The sequence below is a fragment of the Typha angustifolia genome, chromosome 10, assembly GCF_048772165.1.
Source record: "Typha angustifolia cultivar Huaian chromosome 10, ASM4877216v1, whole genome shotgun sequence".
NCBI lineage: Eukaryota > Viridiplantae > Streptophyta > Magnoliopsida > Poales > Typhaceae > Typha > Typha angustifolia.
This window is the reverse complement of record NC_133248.1, coordinates 13,005,295-13,022,152: the sequence shown is the minus strand read 5'-3', so window position 1 is coordinate 13,022,152 and position 16,858 is coordinate 13,005,295. Positions and strand designations below refer to the sequence as shown.

Sequence of the window (16,858 nt, the reverse complement as noted above, 5' to 3'; positions counted from 1 at the left end):
TACTAATGCTTATCAGATAATAGACAATCCAAGAAGAGTAACAACCAAGAATCTAGGAATCTCCGATTAGTAAAGTTAAAAATGCTAAAAGGTGCTTACTATCAATCTATTAGTCGTCAATTAATTACCCCTCATGGAAAGGCTCGGTTAATGTTCTGATTTGATTATCAGTAAGTTGAAAGAGCCAAAAAAATGCATAGCTGCGTGAACACATGACTGTTCTAGATTTTGCAATTATCTCGACATAGTAGATTAAACATAGTGCAAAAGCATCTCCGTAAGTCTTACGGGAAGTAGAATTCTAACCACAATATTGAAAGTCAAATCTCAACAAAGAAACAACGCACTCACCTCTGCCATGTATAAAAAATGAGCAATGAGCAATTAGCATGTTATGTAATACCGTATTAACTACAGGATCTCATGATAGTTCCAAAGTCGTATACCACATGAACCCTGGAACCCCTCATGCTTAACTACATCCCGCATCTCTACTAACAGAATTCATTCAACATACTTTACAGCTCTTCCGACATGTTCCATAGTAGTCAGGACTGCCTGACATAAAGACTGGATTCCTCTGGCATTCCCCAATGGCAGCCCATTGGGGACAATTGTCATCTTCATCTGTGCATTCATCATCAGAAGCCATCAAAGGTTTCGTGCTGTTGAAAGATCTTGCATAGATATATTTCACTGCGGACCATTTCTCTCCATCAACGACTAAGCAGTCACTGTGTAAACTACTGTCATCAGGTGTTGCATCAGGATTGAAGTTGAAAAGGAGAAGGGCATTGCCCTTGACAGGTTTTACTGCATAGTGAGTTGATGCACATTCGGACCACATTTCATCTTTATCTTGGGTGGCTTTCAGCTGCGGATAGCATGAAATAAAGTTGTCTTAAGCTTGCAGCTCAAAAACCCAGACATACACTTGACATCTCACAGGGAAATTTCTACAAGAATCTTAAAGTTTATGTGGATGAATTTTCTTACCTCAGACTTCGGGAAGACTGTCTCACCACCAAGAGTAACATTAGACAAATACATCAGAACTGTTGCAATTCTATCCCCAGAGGAGACCAGCTTGGGTTTATCCTGAGAGTAGTCAAAATGTGATCCATAGCTTTCATTGACTCTGAAATGCAAAATTTGCATGTCCCCTCCATTCTCTGAAGACCACCAGAATACTGTTAGGATATTATAATAGCAGCAGCATGTTAGGGGGCTTCAATCCTATGACATGCAAAGCAAAAAAGTGGACAGAAATAAAACAAATCAGGTAAGAGTGTACCTTTTGGAAGAAAGGTCCATAGTGATATTCTTTCCTCGATCTTTGACACAATTCCATCCTTACAAGAAACAAGAACATAGATATATTTAACTACGAGGAGTGAATAATAATGAACACTTAATGATCTAGCCCAAACTTGTGCTCAACTATTTTCTGGAGTTGAATAAACATATGGCACCAAAACTGATTGCAATATAGAGTGTCATACCCCATGAAAGATGCATTAGAGGTATGGAGTAGCTGTTCAATTGAATAAATGCTTTTCTTCACAATGCAAAGGTAGGACAGAATAAAGTTAAATCCATCCAATTCAAATGTAAATTTGGATAACTCCTGGCCTATTCCAGCTTCCTTAGACTTTCACGAGGAGAAAATGGAATGAGATTTGGTAGCTGATATGTGTGTTCAAGAGAGGGAAGGAGATGGGGGAGAGAAACTGGGAAAGCTAGTATACTCACAAAACATCCTATATGCCACATTTATATACAGAAGACTAGAGGTTCAAGGAATGACACGATATGCCTCTTATGCATTAGTGACAGAGAAATTAACAATGCAAAAATGTTCACATTATAAAGAAACATAATTTGCAAATAAATGGAACTTCTATCATCTATGGAGCTACCAACGAAGAGAGAAGAGATAGTTCTCACATAGCCAACGGACAACATCATGGTACTCGTAGGAATGCTGTTCAGTGTACTGCTTCCTGTATCATTCTCAACCACTGAAAATCTCTTAAGACTACCGTCTGTCTGCAAAAAGAAAGGGCAAGGTTTGAAATGAGAGGACAAATGACAGGATCAAACTGAAGATGAGGAAAAATTACCAGAGCTATTAGGTGGTCACACTCTTCATCTGAAAGAAAACCTTCATATAGGAAGACCCTAGCTTAAGATAAGAAATGTGTAGTTGTCAAGGAAAAGAAAAAGAAAAAGGAAATAAAGAAACAATGACTAAAGGAAAATTGCTTGATGTATGTTACTAACATTTCCCCTGAACAAGTATTAAGAGTTTGTGCTACATCAACATTTTAATGATATGTGCTACATCAACATTTCAACGATATGTGCTCATCAAGATGATGTTAGGATAGCTGAATTATGCACGACAGTTATTACCTTGGACGCCATGAAAGCTGTTTTGCCTTTGATGGGTTAAATCTAGAGGATAAGTTTGAGGAATTCACATTGAGGGGGCTCCCCAATTTTGCCCCTCTCGTTCTCAATTCAATCCTATAAGAGCACAAGTTACAAGTCAATGGTCAGAAGCAGCAGTTAAACTAATCAACAGACTAGAGGATATTTATTTGAACGTTGGTACTTGGTTCAAGTTCAGGGACACAAGATTGCAGATGACCAGAAAAAGATATTGTTGTATTACTGCGGTAATTTAGAAATGTAATAATATATCCCCTGGCACAGCAAAAGATAGAAATGTGCACTCGGTCTGCAGTTTGTCGCTCTCAATAATAGCAATTATACAAACTTAGATAATTTCCAGCCAAATTCCTCATAACTAAGAACCAAAATTGAACTGCCAACACATTGTTCACAACCAATTCAACTAATAAGCCTCATTAGTAATCAGATCCTTTTGACAAAACCCTAGGGAAAAACTACATCACCAATCACGAAAAAGAGCAAATAATACTATCCAAGTAAAGGAGAATCTTCTTCCAATCGTTGTCTCACAGTATTCCATCACGAAACAACGACGACAAAACCGAATAGAAGCAACTTTATGACCAAAACCACTCGAAACTTAGCAGCAATGTCATCGTAAAAGTTGAAGGAAAAAACAAATTGCGTAGGAATTGAAACGCTTAAAGACAAATGAGATCGAAAGGTTACATGCGAGAAGAGCACATTGGCGGCGAGATCCAAAGAGCTATCAGAAGCAAGAAGGTGATGGGAAAGGAAGAGGCCATTGGAAAATTTGGAAACTACTACTTGAGTTACCGCATTACCAATTACCATGAGAGAGAGAGAGAGGCGAGGCGAGGCGCTACAAATGGAATGGGTCGGGTGGAGCCGCAAACCTGAACCTGACACCGCACTCGGTTAGAGTTAGACCCAGGCCCAGAAGGATTTACTTACAACGTCTATGGTCTGCACCAATTACGGTAGTAATTGGTAGTTATAATAGGTGGTTACGGTAATATATTATATGAAGAGTGAGAGCGAATGAACCTCTATCTGAAAGAGTTATAGGAGGATTGTGTCAAATAGCACGACTGTAAGTCGATAAAAGATTTTGGTCTACATATATATTTCACTCAAGAAAAGACTGTACATAGTCAACAAGATACAAGGAACTGGGCTGCTGCTGTCACCATCATACCAAGCATGATTTATATTAGCACATAGAAAAAAAAAATTAAAACAAAAAAGAACCAAATCTTCATTACTTAGTAACCACGGTTACAATAAGCACCGATCACATCGATCTTTCAAGTAAGAAGTTTCAACTTCGCACATTTTTGTTTGAAAAAAAAGAAAGGAAAAAATATCTGAAGACTATAGCCAAGCTGTACTAAAATGGTAATATAAAGAAAAGAAAATAGAGATGAAAAAGAAAGGAAAAGAAAATTTGCTACAAAGTTGCTTTGCTTTTGGGCTTAATCACATGCACAAAAGAGATTACTTGGCAATATCAATTGAATCGATCTCTGAGCAGAGTCATAAGTTGGAGACTGAATTCAACGTTTTGGGCAGGGCTTCGAGATTACCCTGCAAATCCTCTTTAACCCATGCAGAGATGAGATGGTGGGCAATGGCAAATGGCCCAGGAATAAACATCTGGGCCAGTTCACCGCTCTCCACGTTGAAGTCTGAAGAAAAATCCTGATCTGTCTTGACACCCTTGCACATCTGGTTGACCTTGATGGCAGCTGTCCTCTGAGCTTTCTCATATTCTGCGAATGTCACTGCTTTCTTCACATCCTCTCTGCTGTGCCACTGGGCATCTAAATTGATAAGAGAAAGATTTCAAGAGAACGGTATGTTGGTATGCCCAAGTCTCTCAAATTCGAACTTAGACAAAACTGTATGCTTGAAAGAATATTTTGAAGATGAATCATAGTTGAGAGGGGACAATCAAAGGAAGAGATATGGAGGCCATAACTTTAAAACAAATTAATCATATTGTATCAGCTAACTGATAAAAAAAAAAAGACTACTTCGCTCCATGAGAGTAGGTTCAAAGAATCTTGGAATCACATGTGAATCATTTCAATCTATCAAACAGATAAATCAAACATTCTCTACTTGAAATTGTTCGAAAAGTACCTTCCAGTTCTGCCTTGTCCACGCGTATTTCAAATGATTTAGCATATGCAAAGAACCCTACCATCAACTGGCATGGCATGCTGTTTGGCCCCACTGAATAGAATGAACAAATAAAAGATCAATCCGTGTCATGTATACATATACTTCTTTCCATGTTTCAAACTATAAAATATCCCAATGGTACTAGGCAAAGTTACGAAGAGCTAGTGTACACTGAAAAGACACATTTGGTACCACTGAAAATCGTTAATGAGTAAAATTGTTGGTCTGAAATGTGAAAATCTACAGTAGTGAATCAAGAAGCACCTTTTATATAAGGCATTTCCCCTGAAATATATAAAAGGGCAGCATGGTTTCCCAGCACGTTAATTGGTGAGCGGCACTCTTGTTGTTGAACACCATTTTTGCACATCAAATAGGGTATCTTTTTAGCTTTGTTTTCACTAAGAAACTAATGCTTAGGATCAAGTGGCATCTTGTTGAGTAAGACTATATTCAATAGTTATGAGTTGAGAAACTTGATTATTGAAGACGAGAACTCCTTTTAGCTATTACTCCACTAGTGTCGAGTATAATGATATTCTATTGATACTAGTCATGGTTCTAACACTAACTCAAATTGAAAGGTTAGAATCCTTCAATTCTATAGCATTTCTATATTGACCTTATGACATCTCCATCATCATTCAATCCAGATCTACTCATTGAATTCATCACCTGTGCATTTATATTATCATGCAAATCAACAGAATGTGAACGGGCAGATGATACAACTTATTCAAGTGCATATCCGGCCCTGTACAATTTCACCTTATCAATGGACCAAGAAAGTGGACACTGGACAGAGGCACAGAATATGGCAGGGAATGCATAATGAGAACAACATAGATCAATCAAGAGTTACAACTTTCTATAGTGTTTATAGTTTCTGTATTATCCTTATAGTATATTACTTAAGACTTAAGAGAGACTTGGAAGAATTATTCTTTAAGGTTATCAACTCGAGATATGTCATGAAGATAAACTCAACCAACAAATCATGTAATTGAAGAAACTATACTGCATAATTGAAACATAAATACAAACGAAACATGAAACCTAAAAGTAGATACCAGGCCATGGTTGTGAAGTATGATAGACAACTTCACCCACTTCAATACCAGTCTCTTCCCAGGTTTCCCTTCTCACTGCCTCTTCCAAGCTTTCCCCTGGCTAATAACATAGAATTAAAATGAATAAATAATCCACGCTTATTTAAACAGGAACCATTTGCAGACATTTAGTGAGCCAGATTAGAAACCAATCAAGAAGATCAACTAAATTTCTTTTCTAAGTTGTGTACATAGCTCACATATTCTTTTACTTCCAATGCAACTCAGGTAACTAGATTCTCCTGTGAGAATGCGAATAGATATTGATTTTTCCATAAAGATACCAAGGTTACTACAGCCAGGAGAATTTTCAAGGCAGTGGGCTTGAAATTTCAGTTGAGTTATTGTCCATACTTTATACTAGAATGTGGAGTGTGAAATAAATAATTCTACTTAGCAAAAAAAGTGTAATTTTATGGAATCAAACAGGATTCATTACCTCAATAAAACCAGCAAGGCAACTCCACATACGTGGTACAAATCTTGATTGACGGCTTAAAAGTGCACGATCATTTTCTTTATCAATTACCAGCATAATAACAACCTGTTAAAATTCAAATCACCCACTCAGATAATTAGGTAATAGCATTTCAGTTTTGTTAAGTATACAACTGTTTTCAAACTTCTTTTGAATTTGGTCTACCCACATATACTGAAACATGTCTCCAAAAGATTAAAAGAGGGACCAAATCATACAGGGTCAACACGAGGATAAATTCTCTTCTTGCATGATTCATTTATGCATTGCTTCCGCCTTCCTGCATCAGTAGGAATTGTCCGAGCTCCACAGCTTCCACAAAACTGAGATTTATTGTGCCATTCTAGTAGTGCTCGAGCCTAGTCAAAGGCAAAAAAAGATGGCAGAGATATGTTAAATTTTTCTTTGCTTTTTTTTTTTTTTGGCCCGATAAATCTCCAACCATAAACAGAAAACCAATGGCAGAATGAGCTTCAACAAGATGTCAATCGTAAGGATTAGCAGAACTGATTTTAGAAAAATAAAACAAAGACATATGAATTCATTATGTAAAAGTAATTCAATCCAAGATAAGTTTTTCAACAATTTTCTGATAGATTCTTATGGTCCTCAAAAATTTTCAAAGCCATCTCAATTTCTGCGAATAGCAACGAATGGACACATTTACGTAAACTGACATGGGAGATGTTGAACACACTAAAATGACATGACCTGATTCCATATTTAGTGAAGAGAACTGTGAATAACGAATTAGAATTATGAAGAGAAGGAATAACACTTACATGGCCCGCAACCGCCAACTCCCCCATCGCATCAGCATCAGCCCAATCGGTCGCTACCATCAAAGTCCTGAGCTCCACAAAGCACAACCCCTCGATTCTAACATCCAAGTCAAAGCCAGCCCTTGTAGACACATCAGTCGCCCAATACACTGTACTCGCTTCCTCCTCTGACCCGGATCCCAAATAAACGAAGGATTCGGCACCAATATCCCTAAATTTCGTCGGCGAAACCCATCCAAGATGCCATTTTGGGGCCGAATCCGCCGCGGCATCGGAGGAACGCACTAGAGGACGACCCTTTCTGAACGCCAACACCTTGAGATCAGGGGAAGAGGCTTCTTCATCGGAACTGGAGAGGAGAAGAGACTTGAGGGCCTCGAGAGCAGAAAGAGGAGAACATGGGCCGTCGGATCTGGCGTGGAGGGATCTGAGTGGGTTCCCGGCGAAGGCATGGGCTTGGAGATGGATGGCCATGGCGGGTGATAGATGATGCATTCGCCTTCTTCCTTGTTCTAGGATTAGGATTTTGGGAGGTGAGCTCCTCTCTAGTAGAATTAAGGGTTCGGTTGGAGGAAGGAGCATATCTTAGCTGCCATGACCCGTTTGCTTTCGCTTATTAAGCCTTAAGAAATAAGAAAGAAGATGTGGTGGCGCCGCGCGGAAATAGACTCATGACTTGAACGGGTGAGCTAAGGGGCTCAGCTTTTGCCACGTCTCTTATTTCCCGAGAAAACAAAAACAAGTCTGATACGTGGCAAAATTGCTGAGAGTTTTCCTTTCTTTTTCTTTGGCTTCAAACGTTGACTACAAATTTTGACTCAGATACTCCTTTCCAATTTCTCTTTTCAATGGATGACCGTAATGCTTGACATATCACATATGAGAAACATGCTCCATATTTCATTCTCATCTTATAAAAAAACTACTTGCCCTCTCATCTATCAACTTACATATGTAAAATTCACAAAGATTTCTACCTCAAGAAGCACCACAAGACTGGAAAGAAGAATTTACAATGGTTTTTGGATTCGACCCAGCAAATTAACAAGTAGTTTTTCCCTCTCATATGTCAAGAGAGAGAGAGAGAGAGAGAGAGAAGAGAGAGAAAAAAAAAAAAAAAAAGAAAAATCTAATATACTGAATCAACTTCACATCAATAGACTAATTCTGTAAACAGGATCAAGAGCTACCAATAAAATTTAGATCGACTTAGACAAACAAAGCTGCAGCCCATTTCACGGCCGCCTCTGACACTTACGGACAAGAGAGAAAAAGAAAATGCTGTAAAAATTTTGGCATATGAAATTAAATATTTTCTTGTGATCAGTGTTTCAGTGAGTATGGGAGATATGTATAGCATCTGTTTGGAGAGTAGTGTGCTGAAGAAATAGTTGCAGCTACCAGTTCCATCTGAGAAGTTAAAGCCTGTGAGGGACCAGGCTATGGTCAAAAGACGAAATCAGTTTTCATCAAGCCAGTCTCCATATATACCAGCTATTTTACTGTTCCTTTTCAGTTTCATAAAACCTTTATCTTGAACATGATGCCCTCCTTCTGCTGAATCGGTCTGATTGGGGGACTCTCTGATTGTAGGAATGTGTCTTGAAGGAGCTTCTACAGCATTTTTCTTCTCTAATTCTGCATGTCCAAACTTCTTTAGTTCTGTCTCAAGCAGCATAAGTGCATAACGCAGGTTATGTTACTCGGAAGCATAAAAGGTCACTCTCAATATTAAATAGCAAAACAACAGTATTCAGGATTTTGATTTCTTTCTTGTACAACCTCATCAGATATTACCAGGAAAAAAAAAGTTTTTCTGATAGTTGAAATAACAAAAGGAGTTAAAGTTCTTCATGCTCTGTGTAGTTCTTTAACTTCGATATGATTTTGTGCTGTCTATGACCAAGAAACTAAGCTAACTAATCAACCTAATCAAGAAGAAAAGGTATTCAAATCTGGATGGAAAGCTAGTGATTAACTACTGAATTGGATATGTTAAGTTGTGTTGCCTTAGTCATGTTGCATTATGAAAAGAAATCAGAGTTTCAGCATGGATGACCAAAAAAATCGCATGAATTAGAGAAATGTTGGCCATGTAACTGTCAGTTTGAAGGACTCAATGTGTTTAATTAGACCAAGACTTCATTTTAACCTCTTTCCGGTTGGAAAATAGTATGAAACCAAGGTTATTTCCAATTTGATCTATCAAATTCAGAACCTCCTAATATGTTAAAAATGATAATTAAGTATAACCAAGAATTCGATGGAAATGCAACTTTTGCTGTAGAGTGATTAAAAATTCAAACCACCAAATAAATTTCAACTGAAAAGAGTTCAGGGTTACGTGCGATTTCATATGCATAAAATCAGAAGACTATGAGCATAGTGGACATCATGGCAAGAGCATAAAGAAACTGTAATCACGCAACACTTTTTTGTGCAGTAAAGAATTGACTATAGAATTCTCATGAAATAACAGCATATGGCAATGAAATAGAATTAGTTTAACTTTACTTCATAAGATAACATGATTTCTATAAAAACAGCAACTCAAATAGTAATGTAGTTCGATAGGGAGGTCGCATGAGCAAACATAAGATAAAAGATTTTCAAGTACCAACTAAAGCGAAGGATGAAGAATACCTGCACCAATGTGAGCATAGTTGCAGTTTTCACCATAGACACAACTACCCCAAGACTGCCACTTGAAGCAAGGCTTCGTCTTGAACGAAGCCGGCCTCGGGCGTGATCCATCATCCTGAGGGAAAGAGAATACCTCGTTACTCTTGGAGTGATTAGTTGTGGTTCCACTAAGCCCTATCTGTGCCATGGCCGTCAAACCCCCACCTATCGATCTCTCTCGTTCAACGTGCAAATAGATACATTTATCCCCATAAGTGCAGATTCCATCGTAATAAAACATCCTACAAATCCCGCCCTTAGGCATCCTCTGTTGGTCACTTGATCTACCCTGCTCCTCAGCAACAATGCGCTGCCAATTGGGTGGTGGCCTTCGAAGCTCTTTGTCTCCATGCGCGAAGCTGCAATTGCTCCCAAAGTGACAGGACCCAGAAATGAATTTTTGGCATAGCTTTGTCTTGAAGAACAATGCGTTTGCATTCCTGCTCGGAGGATTCAGAGGAGGCACTCTTGATTCCAGCAGAGTGTTGCACGGAGGATTCGACGTAAATGTTGCGAAATTCTCCGGTTTCCTGAAAGAGTGGGCTTCAAATTCATTCTGGTGCTCGGGACTCGGTGGCGACAGGACGATTGCATTGTCACCGCGGGGAATGCCGGAAGGAGCCGCAGAAGCCATGGAATTGTGACCATATACTGAATCCATGTAGTTCATCTCTCGATCTAGAAGAATACACCCCGATGCCAATACCAACTATAACAAATCAAACGAACTTCAATAACTACCAAATTGGAAGAAAAGATAGTATTTTTATATATATTAAAAAAAATACAACAACAACAACAACAAAAACTTAAAAGAAAACAAAATCTCGATTGCTTTAACCAACTAAGCGCACAAAATAATATCAAAACAGACAAAACTCAGAGATGTTGAGGGGAGGAGAAGGAAGAACACCGAAAGGCGTCAAAGAGAGGGCATCAAATGTCGCTTCCTCTGCCCAGAACTCAAAAATCAAAACAGGAATTTGAGACGACGCTAAATACTAAAACAAACCCTTGTTATGGTCAGATATAGAGAGTAGAGTAAAGAAGCGACGTAGTTTCCGAAACGGGAAACCCTAATTGAGAAGATAGAAAGAAGAGCGGATGAAGAAAGCTGTCATTGGGGTTGGAAACAATCTCGTAATCTCCTCTAAAACCCCCCCAACAGGAGAACAAATTCGTATCGTACCAGGATTTGCTCCCAACAAACAAATATATATGTATATATATATATGCGGGTAGGATTCCCTTTTATACCGCTAATTCAGATATAAGCGTCGCATAGGTGTTTCGCGGGTGCCACAGCTGTTCTGTGCCTTTCAAATATCTATTTATTTATATATATATATCTATATATCCTCGGTAAATGCACCCTTCCCACCTGACCAAACTAAGTAATCCTTATAAGAAGAAGAAGAAGAAGAAGAAGAAGAAGAAGAAATCATGCACACTGATCTGCAATATGCGTATAGGATAGGAGGTCTAAAAATTTGTTAGCCTAGTAGTAAGTACTTTGTGGCAAGATTATTAAATGTTTACATTAAAATATGATATCTCCCTCCCACCTTGGAACAACGGATGAATATTATAACTTGAAATCATTAAAGAAAGCTGGGAGGTCCACAGGCCGACATTGATGTCTTTGGGCTAGTCTATTGTTGGTTCGGTGCAGTTGAGTACCAAGTTTGGGCCGGTACAGGTTGTTAGACTCAAGATGGAATCAGATTGGGCCCATTTGTGGGCCCCCAACAAAGATAAACCCATCTCTGATGCCTTCACGTTCAACAACTACTAGAAGCAAGCCCAATTAGACTCATGCAAAAGTTCCTTTCTTTTTTCTAAAAAAAATAAAAAGAGGGAAAAGTTTGTTTTGCTGCCTACAGGCTACAGGCTATATATATATATATAGAGCCTACGGCTGGCTACCCTGCGATCCCACCCAATGTAATCATACTAAGTTCGCATGGGCTTTCATCATTTACGCCCCTCAAAGACTGGGAGCTGATTGGAACCATCAATTTGAGAACCGAGATAAGCTCGTCAATAGTTCTATCAATGGAAGCGAGGCGCATCATTGCCATGGATATGCACTCATTCTTTCTTAGATTCTTCACATTCGCTCACATTTTTCTAATTAACTCGAGTTAATTTGGTTTGTTTTCACACTTTTGTTAGTCTTTTTAACTATTTCCGTCTGGCCAATGTCCTGGTAGTTGTTGGATTGGTCTTATTCTTCTTTATTAAGATAATCTCACCGTCATATTTGTTGATATATATATATATACACAGACACGCGCACGAACAAGAAGAAGAAGAAGAAGAAGACTAGTGATGGGACCATTCCATGGCTGAAGAAGGCCGGCCTCGCTAATTAAAACATGGGGCTCAAGAGAGAGAGAGAGAGAGAGAGAGAGAGAGAGAGAGAGAGAGAGATTAGATAGCTGGCTGGCACAAAGAAGATGAGGACCAAATTTGAGGAGGTAATGAGGTTTAGCAGACAATACAATTAAGAGGAATGAGAAAGCATGAGCACCCAATAGTAAGCAGAAAATGATTGATTGATATACATGCCAGAATATATTGAAAGATGATTAGATACAACACCACTCTCGCTGCCATGGCCTGGGAGACAACATTCCGAATCATCCGCCCGGCTTATCAAATGACCATGAAGAATATTTATAGGTAGCTTGAAATCATGAATAAATGTGGAACCCCCATTTGATTTGTCGATCGAGAAGGATGTGACCTGTCCATCCCTATGCAATGACGGGCTCATTCTATTCCTTTTGTAGCTAGCCTACACGCTACAGCTGAGTTACATTATCAGATCAAGGAAGGGGAGGCGGCCAGGCCATCAGATATATGAACATTTAGTACTAATTAGCATATATACACTTCGGTTAATTAGGGTTAGGCTTAATTCTACCAGAGAGAAATAATACCACATCTGAGCCGCATGCAGTACGTACAGGCGGGAATGGAAGAATTATAGTTGAGAGAGCGCATGCCTCTGCAATGCCATTGAGAACTGACCTGACACTGAGTATAGGGTAAAGGGCCCACCCTGAACTTAATCACCCAAGCCCAAGCTTCCCTCGTCTACTCCACTGTGCAAATATCATTGTCCGTCTTGACTCCTCTGCCTCTCCATGACTAGTACTCTATTCCACCACATCATAACCTCTCTGAATTATCAACACCAACTTATGATGGCTTCCCTGTCAACACATTATTACTACTCCATCTTCAATATCATTATTAGTAACTAGTCCCATTAGTATCGTCCAATTGGATGGATACATCTATATATACATATATATAAATATCTCAAAGCTTCAATACACTCCTTTCTACATCTCCACCGCCATCATCGCATGCACGTTCTTGAGCATGCACATTAAATGACCTTAATGTAAGGGATGCAAGATAAACTATCTCTATTTACTAATCCTAGTTAGTTACTTGTTGATAGAACTCCACCGGCTGCATTAAATGACCTTAGTTTGAGGGCATGAATTAATTGATGCATTAAGATAAACTATCTCTATCCAGTAGTCATCTTAGTTAGTTGTTGATAGATCTATACCCGGCTGCATTGCATTACGATAATATATGCAATCAACTATAGACGTTGATGCAAGTGTAATAGCATAGCTAGGATTCGACTAGTTAAAGGAGATTAGTGTTAGCTATACTGTTTGGCTAGAGTGCCTACTGTCTAGTTACTTGAAAGACTTATACTAAAATATGGAAAGAGCTAGCTCGTGCAAACTAACACTCCATAGTACATGAGAACAATATACAGTACGTAGTAAAACAAATGATCGGGTAGAGCAAAGAAAGTTAGGACAGCTGTTGCTATTCCTTGTGATAATTAAGTGGGTTGGAGGAGAGCTGTTAGCCGGAGTCCTTGACATGCATGTTAATTACTTCCAACTAATTAACTATATGTACATGGATGAAATATCTAAGGAACGCTCGATCGCGCGCACATCTAATAATTAATTAGTTAGAAGTAATCAAAATGGCGAGGGATGTGATACGGCTCCTCCTTCTCCTTCTTGGTGAGTCTCTGAAGCACTGGTGCTCTGGCAACTCTAGCTGCTCTTGGGACCTCAGGGGGCTTAACCGACCTTATAAGAGCCCAATTCACACCTTTGAAGAACTCATGTCTCTTGATCTCCACCGAACCCTTCAAGCTCCCAATCCTTCGCCTTGGATTCTTCACCAAGAGCTTGCTTATGAGGTCTTCCGCCTTTAGTATCTCCTCCAAGTCCTTCCCACCACTGGTTGCTAATTTTGGAAATGTCAACGGTTGCTTCAAGATGTTGATGAGGGTCCTCTCATTGTTCTCACCTTTGAATGGTGTCCTCCCGTATATCATCTCGTACAGGAACACTCCGAGCGTCCACCAATCCACCGCGCTCCCGTGGCCCGAGCCGGAGATCACCTCCGGCGCCAAATACTCGTGCGTGCCGACGAACGACTTGGATCGCGCCGTGATGGGTTCAGCCACGAGCTCAGGGTCGACTTCTTCTTCCATGTCATCATACTCTTCCTCTTCGGTGGTTTTCGTGTTGCACTTGCTGACGCCGTTGAAGAAGCAAGAGAGCACCGGCTGCATCGGCGGCACGCAAGAGGAGGCGGTGGCGGTCGAGGTGGATCCCTTTGCCTTCTTCTCCATCATGAGTCGTCTTTGCTTGAGAAGCTTGGGCACGACGTCGCATCGCAGCGAGAGGTCGAAGTCCGAGAGCATGATGTGGCCGTCGTCCCTGACGAGCACGTTCTCCGGCTTCAAGTCCCTGTACACCACCCCCATCATGTGGAGATACTCCAATGCCAACACCGTCTCCGCCGCGTAAAATCTATTCAATATGAACAACATTCCAATTAATATCTCGAACTACTCTTGAAATATATATATATATATATATATATATATATATATATATATATATATATATTTTACCTTGATGAGGAGATACTGAATCGCCTCCCTGGCTGGCGCTGGCGAACAACATGCAGGTCTCCGCCGGGGCAAAACTCCATGACGAGGCACGAGTAGTGTGACGCGTCGAAGTCGGCGTACAACGTCGGCAGGAAAGGGTGGTCGAGCGTGCGAAGTATCTCCTTCTCTGTCTCGGCTCTCTGTAGCTTCTTCCGGAAGGCGAGCGCCTCCCGATCAACCACTTTCATGGCGTAGTAGAGGCACGACTTGGGATCGCGGAGCTGGCACAGGTACACGTTTCCGAGGTCGCCGCTCCCGAGCCGCCGCACCAGTCGGAAGTGGTCGAGTCCGACGTGGCCGTGGGTCGCGCGTAGCCTCTGGATGGCCTCCCACTCGGCTTGGTTGGCCTTGTGGGGCTTGTACTGGGTGAAGGAATCGTTGCAGTAGTAGGAGCGAGCTGAGATCGAGCTCGAGCTACCGAGGCTGATGTCGCTGATCCAGCTCCGGCGAGAGCTGGGAGCCGTGAAGGAAGAAGAGTAGCTGCTGTCGTAGTCGGAATCATCTCGTTGGCTTTTAGTGGTAGCCATGGAATGCGGTGTATGCTAAGGGAATCGAGCTTCTAATTACGGACTCACTCTCTCTCTCTCTCTCTCCTCTCTTCATTTCTATATATATATATATATATAGACAAGTAATCGGGGTTGTTTGTGTTGGAAACCAGAAAAAGACCTAAATGCCCATCGCTTTATATTTTCTCAATAATAGCTTTAGGAAAGAGTAAATTAGTAACATGAGTTTTATGCTAGGCCTAGTTAGCAATCCAGCAGCAGAAGAGCGGGTTACTGTGAAGGGGGGAAAAGAGGCCAAAAAAAAGGGGATGCATGCATGACCCGTGCTGCATTAAACGCCCACCCCCACCTCCCCCTTCCCCCTTCCCCCTTCCCCCCTCACAACAAAGAAGGTGTTGTTCCTCTTTTGCCTTTCTTTTCTTTCGACCACATGTGACTCCATTTACTTAGCCACGTGGCGTTAGTTTGCGCCTAGCAATTTTCCCTCACCTTATTCATAGATAGATATATATAAAATAGATCAACGGTAAATTCGTACGTTCCTCCGATTAGACTTAATTTCTTCTTCTTCTTCTCTCTTTTACTTTGTGGAAAGCGAAATTAAGCAAAATTATCTGGAAGAATCACGGATAACTAAAGATGGAACTCATAAACACTACGAGATCGAGGAAGTAACGAACGTACGTAGTAAGCTTATTTACTATCCTACCAGAGAGTTTGAGCAGTCAAAACTGGAAGAATAGTGCACAAATTAAAGAACAGAGTAATATAGCCATGTGTCGCGAAAACTGAGAGAGCCAGGATTGAGTAAAAAGTAAATAAATAAATAAGAGAGGACCATGCCCTTCATGTGTCCGCTGGAGAGCTGTGAATTGCCACTTGCCAGCCGAATTCAGAGAATGATCATTAAAATTATCAGTAGGCCCGATGAGAAATAAATCGAGAATGGCAGTATATAGGAATAATAGCTCCAGAAAGAGTCCAAAGTGGCCCATGATCATATGATACAAGTGATGTTTCGCTCAACCACAAACGTCATGCAAACATTGTAACTATCCCTAGATTTCATTTGCTATAGCATTTTTTGTTGGTGTGTTACTGCAAGTTGAGGATCCTGAATAAGATGCAGCCTCTCTGCCTCTGTCACTTGTGTTCAGATAATATATTTTAGGCTTCTGCATGCCTTCCCTTTCTATCTTGTTTAGCTTCAGGATCTTAATTATCTTCGGCCATTTGGTCACAATGCCGGAACCAGGGCAAGCAGAGATTGCAACTGGGAAGAGAGGCAAAAACTTTGGAAGACACACAAACCCATACCTTGAGGGCAGATTCTGCTCCCCCAATTCTCTTCCATTACCAACAACCATAGACCGTGTCTCCAGTCCCTTCCAAGTTCCACTTCTAGTTATCATATTTAAGTCTTTCTCTCTCTCTCTCTCACATATATATATATATATATATATATATATATATATATATATATATATATATATATATATATATATGGAGAGAGAGAGAGAGAAAGAGAGAGAGGATTGTTTCTGTGTCTGCTTCCCCATTCTGCAATGACCTGTAAACCAGTTTAATTCATTATAATTGGAAAATCAAAGTAGTTGCCAACTCCATTATGTGTCTCTGCTTCAAATTTGTAAAAGATGCTC

At 40.2% G+C, this 16,858-nt stretch overlaps 4 protein-coding genes across 8 annotated transcripts; all 4 read right to left on the bottom strand.

The window, feature by feature from the left end:
* Positions 1-282: 282 nt before the first annotated feature.
* LOC140768946 (probable prolyl 4-hydroxylase 7) lies at positions 283-3,316 on the bottom strand. Of its 2 annotated transcripts, none has more exons than XM_073109432.1 (7): positions 3,148-3,316; positions 2,416-2,529; positions 2,124-2,181; positions 1,948-2,049; positions 1,295-1,352; positions 997-1,190; positions 283-874 (listed from the first exon to the last, which is right to left on the bottom strand). In XM_073109432.1, exons 1-7 carry the CDS (start codon positions 3,222-3,224, stop codon positions 509-511), a joined length of 969 nt encoding a protein of 322 aa, XP_072965533.1. In that variant the 5' UTR covers positions 3,225-3,316; the 3' UTR covers positions 283-508. The 2 variants fall into 2 exon arrangements, with proteins under 2 accessions (XP_072965533.1, XP_072965534.1); XM_073109433.1 differs by having other exon boundaries at positions 997-1,172; positions 3,148-3,310.
* A 357-nt stretch (positions 3,317-3,673) lies between these two features.
* LOC140768966 (nudix hydrolase 19, chloroplastic) lies at positions 3,674-7,617 on the bottom strand. Its single transcript, XM_073109455.1, has 6 exons — positions 6,996-7,617; positions 6,432-6,572; positions 6,175-6,279; positions 5,697-5,796; positions 4,585-4,677; positions 3,674-4,262 (listed from the first exon to the last, which is right to left on the bottom strand). The coding sequence occupies exons 1-6, from the start codon at positions 7,575-7,577 to the stop codon at positions 3,976-3,978; spliced, it is 1,308 nt and encodes a 435-aa protein (XP_072965556.1). The 5' UTR covers positions 7,578-7,617; the 3' UTR covers positions 3,674-3,975.
* Positions 7,618-8,171: 554 nt separating this feature from the next.
* LOC140769054 (zinc finger CCCH domain-containing protein 56-like) lies at positions 8,172-10,852 on the bottom strand. Of its 4 annotated transcripts, none has more exons than XM_073109593.1 (3): positions 10,690-10,852; positions 9,639-10,386; positions 8,172-8,657 (listed from the first exon to the last, which is right to left on the bottom strand). In XM_073109593.1, exons 2-3 carry the CDS (start codon positions 10,345-10,347, stop codon positions 8,455-8,457), a joined length of 912 nt encoding a protein of 303 aa, XP_072965694.1. In that variant the 5' UTR covers positions 10,348-10,386; positions 10,690-10,852; the 3' UTR covers positions 8,172-8,454. The 4 variants fall into 4 exon arrangements, with proteins under 4 accessions (XP_072965694.1, XP_072965692.1, XP_072965695.1 ...); XM_073109591.1 differs by having other exon boundaries at positions 10,591-10,696; XM_073109594.1 differs by having other exon boundaries at positions 8,172-8,633; positions 10,591-10,696.
* A 2,605-nt stretch (positions 10,853-13,457) lies between these two features.
* On the bottom strand, positions 13,458-15,275 carry LOC140768690 (protein kinase PINOID 2-like). The gene is made up of 2 exons (XM_073109059.1): positions 14,650-15,275; positions 13,458-14,545 (listed from the first exon to the last, which is right to left on the bottom strand). Exons 1-2 carry the CDS (start codon positions 15,213-15,215, stop codon positions 13,690-13,692), a joined length of 1,422 nt encoding a protein of 473 aa, XP_072965160.1. The 5' UTR covers positions 15,216-15,275; the 3' UTR covers positions 13,458-13,689.
* Between the last annotated feature and the right edge of the window lie 1,583 nt (positions 15,276-16,858).